General features: G+C 40.6%; 1 protein-coding gene across 1 annotated transcript in view; it reads left to right on the forward strand.

The window, feature by feature from the left end:
* The window catches only part of ABCG1 (ATP binding cassette subfamily G member 1), a 59,573-nt gene extending 50,874 nt beyond the window's left edge, over window positions 1-8,699 (forward strand). The window contains exon 15 of the mRNA XM_064472329.1: window positions 471-8,699. Coding sequence (XP_064328399.1) covers window positions 471-699 — 229 coding nt within the window. The 3' untranslated portion in view covers window positions 700-8,699. The remainder of the gene's footprint in view (window positions 1-470) is intronic.
* Window positions 8,700-10,592: the final 1,893 nt, after the last annotated feature.

Below are 10,592 nucleotides of genomic sequence, written 5' to 3' on the forward strand. Positions count from 1 at the left end.
GTCATGGGAACTGTGCATTGTCAGTGTAACTATAGCACGTGGAAGGAAAGAGAAGAGATTCTAGATTTATGCCAGTTTGAATCTATTTGTGACTTCAAATCATAATTGTATCCCCATTGCTTAGTTTAAAAAAACGGAGTTAATGATGTGACGTTTAAAAGGGGACTTTCTGAGTATGAAATTAGTCTGCATTGTATTTCAACATTTTTCTTTGGAGAAATAGCACTATACACTAACTGGAAGCAGTTAAAGGCAAAACTTCTGCCTTTGTTCAGTGTTATGTAAAATGCCAGTGACATGTCATTTGCTTGATTGTAACAGGGGTAGAACTTATCCTGAGACAAGTGTCAGAATGATATTGAACCTCTCAGTGTTTCCAGCTGAGCTCTCATAGGGATTGTACTGCTTGTGGAGTGCTTCTAAACAGATCATCAGGATCTTTCCTTGTAATCCATCCTCCTTCTTTCCAGATACGGGTTCGAAGGAGTTATTCTCTCCATCTATGGACTGGATCGAGAAGATCTGCATTGTGACAAAGATGATACTTGCCATTTCCAGAAGTCAGAGGCCATTCTAAGAGAACTGGATGTAGAAAATGCCAAACTTTACCTGGACTTCATTGTTCTTGGAATTTTCTTCTTCTCTCTGCGCCTAATTGCCTATTTTGTTCTCAGATACAAAATCCGAGCAGAGAGGTAAAGGAAAACCAGCTAAAACGATGCAGTAGGAAGATCTTTAGACATGCTATAGAGGGCACTTGACATTGTCTCACTGTGGCAGGCCAGTCTCCAGTGCCCAGCTAGATGCTGTTATGACCTAGCCCATAGAGAATCACAATGGGATAGTGGACATATAGTGTTAAGCCAATCAGTCTAGTTGGGTTGGGTTGTGTTTTCATTACACTTTCTAGCTTTAACTAGGAAGAAGAAATAGAAGGGAATTTTACACCAGAGAATATCAATACTGAGTCAATGTAACTGTAATTAAAAACCTGGCTGCAGGAACTTTCCTTATGAAAAACAATTTCATAATAAGGTAATACTAGTCCTGGTAGCCAGAATAGTACAATGTCATCTATAGGTGACAAGGTAATGAGATGCAAAATGGGGAATGCAAACAAATTAGGATTCTCTCATCTTTTTAAATTCAGAGTTTCATCTTTGCAGTTTTCTATGTATTATTTTGCTATTCTTTTCCACAGATTTACCCCTTCTGGCCAAAAGTCTATAAGTGTATTAATTAATAAGGTAAAGATATCTTTTTAATACGGATACTTTTTTAAAACAAACGTAAAGTGATTCAAGTGATTATTTTTGTTTCTGTCTAAATTTAGAATTCTGGTGCTTTACTTGTCGAGCTGGTCTCATATCTGAAAATTGTAATGATGGGAGGAAAAGGCAGATTCTGAGTCTGCACTCAACCTGTGGTCCATATTTGGAAGCAACAATAGATAGTACAGGCAGTCAGACGTGTTCAAGCTGTTGCTGAATGATGGAAAAAATGTTTTTTTGCAGTGTCTTTTAAATCCTCAATATATGTGATATTTAAAATGCTCTGCTCATTATCTGTTCGACCTACCTCCTGTGAATGAAAAAATCAAAGCACTCCCAACGCTCATTTTTTCTTAAGTTGTGCAAGCAGAATCTATCCCTAAAGCCTGAGCGATTGGTAAAGCCTGATGGAGCGCAAGAGCTGTCCACAGCTCAAAGCTTGGAGTATTGTGTTAAAACACTTGTGACTGCCTCATATGGCAGTGTTTATTATATCTGCAACACACTGTGTGTAGGGGCTCTCCTCAAAATATACAAACGGCCTTGTCTAATTATGCAGGTCTAATTATGCCAAGCAGCTCTGTTCTCATCCCGAAGCCTACATGCGCAACATGGGAATTAATAGCTAATTGATCTAAACACCAATGAAACCGTTAAAAGAAGCATGCATTTATTTTGCATATCTCACCTTTGTAAACTTGGCAGGGGGAGTTCTCATTCCAAGGTGATGTGAATTTTGTCACTGGTTCTCATGGGTTTGGATTTTCAACCCAGAATGAACTTGTGGGGCCCATACTCGTGTTGGACACCTTGGTGAACTTCTGTGTGAATTCCACTACCTTCTGCCATTACTGTGCGTTCACCTTAGTGTCACAGACCTCCGAGTCAGACCTCCGAGCTCTTCAAATACATTATTCCTATCAGGATGCTTAAGTCTTGTAGATTGGAAGCGGCTCGATGTCAGCAGACCATTCAGGAGCTCAGCAGCTCATGGCAGTAGAGTAGATGAAGAGGGACCTTGCGCATCTGCTGGTCACCAGCAGTCACAATTCACAGGCTGTTTTCGAGGTCTCCATGGCTACATCTATACTAGTAGACTAAACAGTGCCAGGGCCAGCTCTGTGAGTCCTCAGACAACTGAGGCTAAAAGGAATGGTCCCTGTACTGTACTAACTTCTAAACAGAGCCCAAACGTTTTCTGGAAAAGCTCCAGCTGTGGTGGCTTGCATCTCTGCCATTTAGCACTGAAGACAGTGGTTTCCCAGTTTTCCTGGCCAGTGTCCAGGCTCTGTTTAATATGCCAATACAGACATAGATTGCGTGTATGTGTTAAGCTCAGGATGCTTGAATTAAGACTCTGTTCTGGAAGACTTTAAGTCAAGTCACATGTTTTAGGAAAGTTAGTTGAACTTTCCCTGAAAGAAAGATTGACCTGTGAAAGCAAGGTTAATCTTTGCTGTAGAAGGAAAAAAAAATCCTTACGCAGCCTCTTTGTATAGTTTTGTTGCTGGTTTTTCACAAAACGTCCTGGAGCCAGTAGAGCTTTTATATAGCTCTGCAGCTTCTCCAGGCATACTCACAAGCATGTATGCACCTATATGGCTGTCAGATATGAGAAATTAAGAATTTTGGCTATTTTAAATAATACTCATAACTGTGAAGAGTTTTTAAGTAAGTCACAAGCTGAAATCTCTTGGCACAAGGTGCCTTGATTATTTCAAGACTGTCAAAATATTTGTGACTATTACAGGCAATTCAGATGCTGTTTGCAAGCACACAAAAGACTATCTTTGCTAAATTACTCTTCTGTTGCATACTGCTGGTCCAGCTGTAGGCTAGCTGAGTATGAGAGTGACATCCATGGCATTAAATACTTTCAGGGTTCATGTTTTGTGTTTACTGACACCATTTACCAAATACCACATTGAAAATCACTTGCAGTTTACCAAATTAAGTATCTCTGCTGGCATTTCAACACTGTTAACTTACACGATGGCAATGCTGTCTTCTTGGATACTGTCTTGTTATCTGTGCCTATTCCTCTGTAGACTTTCTTATTTTACCTCTTTAGTCTGCAACATGTCCTCCTGTACTGTAACTTTTATTGTATTATGGTAGCCAAAAGTCTGGTCCTCCACGGGTGTTCCTAAGGAAGTGCATGCTATAGAATATTTTTTGTCGCTCCATTTTTCGTTAGATATGCTTTTTCCCATCCGTCTGCTGGCAGCATTTATCTGAAAGTTACTATTCTAAGGAACACTTTCAGACTGTAGTATCCCAGCAAAGAAATAAATTAATCCTGTTGAAACTCAGCGCTACACATAAATGAGATAATCATTCTTTCCCTCCTTAGCTCTAAAATTAATTATCTCTTTTGCCACTACTGTGCGACAGAAGTATTTACAGTCCATCCCAATTATGTTCTCATATACTGCAAAGATTTTTAACGCAGTCTCAACTTAGCTTTTTTCTGTTTATGTGGCAATAAATTCTAACAGGCTGATATAAAATTCATTCACCGGTTAATGGACTAAGCATGCAAGTGCTGTAGTCTTAAGCAAGCACATTGTGAAGCTCTGAAGGCTTCATGTGGAAGAATGGGGCCAGTAAGATTCTAAAGACTTCAAATCCTCAATTTATATGGCCATCAATGAATAACCATAAACTGGTTGAAATCAATGCCATTTTTACCCTTCAAACCAGTCACAATCCAGCTAAAAGTTGTGTAAGAGGCGAAAGGGTTTTTAAATGTGTCTTGAAGACAGAATGTATGATTTCTGTTGGGATTACAGGAAGACTTCAGTGTTCTGTTGGCCTCCTTGTTTTATTTGGACTTGTTTTGTGCATGTTGCTTTGGTTACTGTGCATCAGTTAAGACTTCATGTGCTTCAAATGGTTTTTTGTTATTTTTCTTTGCGGCAACTTGCATATAATCTGAAAAACCCTGAAATTTTTAAAAAACAACTTAAAACATTATTATTTACAATTAAAGATTTGGAAGGCAGAGTCTACTCACATAAAAAATTGAGAAAATCTCATCTTTATGGATCAAAAGGAATAACAGAAGAATATCTGGTGCTGACATTCTGCCCACTCCTTAATATTTGGAGCCCAAGATACCTTTTTTCCATTAAAGGAGAGGAATATATATGCATACATAGTAGGGGCAGTAAGTGGGAGATAATGAACACCTGAGTCCAAGTACTAGATGTATCTGATGGCTGGCATTTCAATATAATCCTTTGTTTTAAAGTCCATGTTGTCAACAGAAATGAATGTTTCATTAAACATTTATTTCTAGAAAGCAGTGTGATACCTACTGACCTGTACCACCGCAGTGATCCTCGCAGAGGTCCCCTGTGTGCTATTTACTCCACACTAGATGGATGTTTTCGACTCTAATGGGATCCTTTGAAGCCCTGTTCCAACAAAGTGCTTAAGTATCTTAGTAACTTCTCACATCTGCATTGCCTTGTGAATAAAAGGAATGACTAATGTCTTTAAAATGAAGTCCAGGCTTAAGTGCTTTGCTGGGTGAGGGCTGTATTGCACAGGAAGACTGAGATGTTGGCTGTCCAAAGAGACTTGGAGGCTATACTGAAAAATCCATTTGCTTTGGGTTACTCTCTAGGAGATTACAACTTTACAGTGCTCTTGAATTAATCTTTTTGAATCACAAAATACTTCTTCTGAGGGGAAAAGGAGAATGAAAATCAAGCATGGAGATGAGTGTATATTTTTCTGTGTATTTACTGTTGCTTTGCATAGTTCCTTTTGTTATCTGCATGGTTTTGGTAAAGAAAAGTTACTTTCTATTGTTTTTCTGTACTAGAAATGCCAATCCAGGACTGCTTTACATTCGAACAATGTCAGCATTTATTTTTTCTTTCCAAACTAAGCAGGAAGGGATCTTAGTTAATTATTTTTCCATGTTAACTTTTATTGGAACATGATTTTCTATTCTTTTGTCTTCTGCTCTGTGACGATCGTATTCAGGAACAAAAACAAAGAGCAGAGGGAGAGGCTTGAGGTGCAACTATGATATTTCCAAACACAGCTCCTCAGAAAATGTGTGTGAGGAGGGTGCAAATGGCATGCCATACCTCTTTCTGCAGCCTGATGCACCTTCTTCCACATTGCCTTTGCTCACTGAGCTTCAGGTCCAGTCTCATTTGGTGGCTGTATGGGAGAGAGGGTCACGCGCGTTTGTCCTGCGTAATGCAGGAGAGCGCCCCAGTACTGCAGGGTTGGCTATCAGCTCCTCACTGGGGTCAAGGTAGTTCTGTGGGGAGTTTCTGATACCTGTGGGATCTGTGGGATCTGCTCTGATGCTCCTTGCTCATAGTGAAGCAGAAGCTGGCTTGGAGTCTTCTTCATGGGGGTTGAGCACTGCATTTTCTGTCCCTGCCTTGCACTGGCTCTACTCTGGTGTATCCTCATTCATGGAGGGTTTTGAAGTGCATCAGCTCTCTTGGCGGGATGTAAGCACAGGCTCAAACACTTTCCCAGACAGAACCGGTCTCTTGACCTGTATTGTTTTGGGCCAGGCTTTGTGAGTTAGTATGAACAGTGTTGAAAAGGACATCAGCTGCAGGAGGAGCAGCAAGGCAGATCTTCCTTCTGAATGCATGGGTAGAGCTCCGGGAGCAGGTGGCCAGCAGCAGCATTGGCCTACTTCTTAGGATCCAGGTGTGGAGTAAGAGGAAATTACATGCACGTTGCTTTTAACTATGGATACCGTGATTTGGCCAATGAAATTAAATTCTTTTTCATTTTCATCAGCTGGCTAGTGTTTTTGGACATGGTTTATCTCACAGAACCATAGCTGTCTAAAAACAAGAGGCCCAGTCTAAGTTAATCATCTGCTTTTCTCTGTAATAAAGAAACAGCCATCTCCAGGACAAATGGACCCAAGGTACTTCCATAGTTCGTGAGGTAGGTATTTTTCCTAGTGACTTGAATTGTGCCCTATGTGGTGAGTTTTGTTATAGCATTTGCCACATTTGAAGGTCATACCTGTTCCCAGGGGTGTTCAGGTAAATGTCAGCTGGAGCAGGACTGGATCCTTATTTTGCCAGTGTGGTTCCAGTTTTTGCAACAGACCTGAAGTGGATAAATTGAAATTTTAGCAGTCTGATTTAGTTTACTGGACGTACTGAGCTGTACTTGATGCGTTTCTTCTGGTTTCTCAAGCTCCTTCTCTAGTTAATGGGGACTAGGCAGGCAGCTACAGAGGCAATTGTTCCCCCTGAAGTTACTATTTCCTTTGTGGTCTCTTAGGCATGTGTTTCGGGCACTGGCAGAAGATTTGACATTAGGTAGTGTGACAAAAAAAGTGTGGTTTGCCCTCAGGGAGGTACATAACTCTTGCACTGGGGATTGAGGGAGCTGAGGAAGGTACCTTAGATAGTCTGCCTACCTGCTCTGGACACATCAGATTAGAGGAGGCGAGCCCCTCTACATGGACGCTTCAGAGTTTAAACGTTTTGGCACTTAGACCTTTGGAGCTGGAAGTTCAAGCAATTCCTTGCTAAAATGGAAACTTGTTAAAACTAGTCTTGCATTGTGGGTACTGTAGCACCGTGTCATGTCCTCTATAGCAGTTTGTGACAGGCTGATCTTTGCTGTGCCAGTGACACAGGTCCTATTAATCCTGCCACACAGCACTAGTGAGTGCATAAATTAAGTGGTGTCACTGAAGTTAATCGTGAGCTCTGCTGTTTGTGGACAGGGGCAGTAGCATTTTCAGGGATCAACTCCTACTGCCCTGTTCTTAAATACCTGTTTTCATAATATATAAAGAGATTGTTGTAAAGCATCTCACTGAGTGGTTTTTATAACCCCAGATATCGTTCTGCATATTACATGTCCAAAAGTTGCAGGTTGAGCCTGCAAGCACAAGTTTCCTTTTAATTCTGCGCATATGTTAGCGTATTTCTGTTTCTGTGCACATTTCATGTAGAGTTTGTGAAGGAGTAGTGGTACTGTAGAATATGAAATATACCTTCAGTGTTTTTCTTATTTTGAAATCTTAGAATGAATTATAACTTTATGGAGTTGTCGGCTGTAGAATCTTCCTTTAAGAGATATAGATTTCTGTTGAGACCCGCTGACACCACTGTAACAAAGGGTGACCAGTGAAAATACGTATCCTTTGGCACAAGAAATCCCTGTGGCTTAGCCCGCCAGCCTGCATTCTCTGCATTGTTTCTGCCTTCAAGATACATCACGATTTTTTTTGACTCATTTTCTTTCGGGGGGCCTCCGTGCAGCTCAGCACATGCTTACCAATTGCTTGTGTGCTTACTGCTAGATATTTGTTGGTTGCTGTCCACGTGGAGTGTAAAAATGAGCTGCTTGGGACCAGTGAGAGGTCGGTAGAAGTGGAGGGATGACTTTTAGACTTCTTCAGGCTACTGAATACCTAATGTGCTGGATCTGTGGGTTTACTTTACTCTTTCAAGAAGAAAAAAAATCTAAAATGTCTTTTCAAGCAGATTGCAAGGCAACATGGAAGTCCTTTTAAAGTTGACGGGGTGTTCTACTTCAGTGGCATCTGTGATGTCTTTTTTTCTACACCCCATTGTAGCTTATTTTAGTAGCCCATTTAGAGTAATCATTATGCAAACTCCTTTCTATTACTTCCAAACACCAGCTTTCCTGGCCTCAACGATAATTGTACCAACCTTAACAAATGTGAATTAGATGTTGAGCAATTAAAAAAAATACGGAAAAAATGTCTTAAATTACAGTAAAACGAAATTTAAGAAAAAGATTATGTTGATATATCTAAAAAGAAGACAAGTCCTGCAGCATAGCAAAGCCTTTACCTGTGTCAGTAAAGATTTGTGAAATATTTTATCTAAGTCAGTTACTTTATTGTGAGATACTGCCCTTGAATCTGTTATTGAATTATATAACATTTGTTCTTTTGTTTTTAAAGCAAGAGTCAATGCAAGGTATCATTCTAAATCAGCGTGCTAAAGTGTGCATATTCTGTATATCTAATATGTTGTCTCTTGTTTCTGTAATGCATTTGCATTACTATGAATCAATTTTATTATGCTTCTCTAGAGACTATTGCTGCCTGCACGCTGTGATATATTTGCACTGTTGTAGATATATATATACACACGTATATATAAAATTATATTATATAAACCATGTCTTTTTCAGGTTGCTTGTTACCTTTGTAGTTTACCTTTACTGGTACAGTGGACCTGAGTAAAAATGTGGGATGTGGGGCATTCTGATGATATATTACAATAATAGAGACATCTTTGTATATTTCTGTATACTTAATACCAGTAAGAAGAGATTTGTATGTGCATTATTTTCCAAACTAGGGCTTTGTTTTCTGAGAATAGAGAACATTTATGATAATGTAACAAAAAAAAATCAAATAAAGTGTTATTATTTTCAGACAGATGCTTTTGTCCCTGTTCTCTCTCAAAGGGAAGTGACAGGTGTGTTGGTAGTGATACGTTTTCACTGCCTGCGCCTAGGTTCTAGCAGCCAGCAAGGACATCAAATTGCCTGTTTCAGATGTACATTGTGGTGGTTTCAGGTAACTCCCAATACAGGTAGGTTACAGAAATAATCCATCCAGTAAAAAGTTTTAAAAACATAAGTGCAATCACAGTGGCTCAGGGCAAAGGTCTGTATTGTCCAGTACCTGACAGCAAACAACAGCACCGCACAGGGGAGAGTGCCAGAACAGGGCACGCATCAGGGGGTGCTTCCCTGACAAACCCTACACAATTTGAGGACCTCCTGAGCCAGTGAGATTATCTTTCTATTTTCTTGCCTTTGATGGATGGATTTTTCTTACCCAGACTTAACCTGTTGTTCATCTTGACCATGCGACCCGCAAGTGTCAGCAGATGTTCCCCATGCTCTTGTGTTACAGGAGGCAGTAAAGGATCTTTCCCTCTTTCCCTCGGCACTCTGGAATGGAGAGATTTCTTCCTCCCTTGTTCCCAGCCAAAGAGAAACCATGTTTTATTCTGCCAGTCGCACCTGTCCGTTCCCCATGTTACAAAACACTGTTGCCCCTTGTTCAGCCGCAACACTCGTGCTGCGTTCCTCTGCAGCCTTCTGTGCATTTCTGTCATCGTGAGAGGTCTCTTCAGCTAGGTTAAAAAGCCAGTATTTCTCCTCTCGTGTTTCTCCTGAAGATCCACATTGTCCAAGAAGTGACATGCTTACTGCTTCTACCATGCCGAACAGTCTCCCAAAATAACAGTCCATGAGGCGCTGGGACTGCTGCTTCCTATTGCACCGGCAGGAAAACTCTTGGGCAGAAAACTCGACCTGTGTAAGGCCCCAAGAACAGCAGTGTCCGAAGAGGGGTTTCCGTGTAGGTATCCCTTACTTTGCCATACACTTTGTTTGGCTGGGTGGCTTTTCATGCTGTTAAGCTGTCTGTTTGTGTATTGGACTTAAGGTCAAGTCTAGACAACATCGCTGTTATTGTGCCGTCCCTCCTGACCACTACAGCAACAAAATACCTGCATTGGTCACCGCAGTCCAAGAACAACAGCCATAACTTGTACAAGTTAGTTAAGTGTCCAGTCCCAGATAACGTGAGCAGTGATGCTTAAAGGATAAATTACCTTACAGATGCAATAGGATTGCATTTTCAAAACTAATGTCAAGACAGTTTTCTAATCAGATTATCTAAGAGATAATACTTCATGTTCTGTTTTATAGACCTGCAAATAATACTAGATTGAAGGAATTAAGGTCCCAAAAACTAGATGCCTCCCATGCCAACTGTCCATAGACAGGAAGGGAAGAGGAGGAACAAGAGTCCTTCATAGCCTGAGTGGCAATGTAAATTACTTTAAGCTTTTTATATTACAGTTAATGCTATGAAATAAGCCAACCATAAACTTCAAATTAGCAATGCTGCAACAATTAATATGCCTCACATGCAGTTACCATCCACTACTCCAAATGGATTCATAAAATAAAGAGCACTGGAAAGTAAAGGCCACTACGTTGTATTTTCTAGTAGCTACCCATTTAAAACCTGCTTCATAATGCAGGCTGAAAGGCATTGGAGGCCAGGGAAGCTGTTGTGCTAAGAATGATGGCCTCTTTCAGCATGGGAGGGTAGCAGGGTCTGTGCAGCGCCCAGGTGAGCGGTGAGCAGCCGTCGTGCTGTCTGTCGCTAGCACTGACGTCTTATCTTGGGAGAGCCTTAATAAAGGGCTGGGCGGGGAAGTGTATGTTGCAAGCTCTGTTTAGGGCAGAAAAGCTGTCAAGGGCTGGATTAGTTGAATTGGCAGTAATTGCATCAATTTATTTTATTTTAAA

The sequence above is a fragment of the Phalacrocorax carbo genome, chromosome 1 (assembly GCF_963921805.1).
Source record: "Phalacrocorax carbo chromosome 1, bPhaCar2.1, whole genome shotgun sequence".
NCBI classification, from domain to species: Eukaryota; Metazoa; Chordata; class Aves; order Suliformes; family Phalacrocoracidae; genus Phalacrocorax; species Phalacrocorax carbo.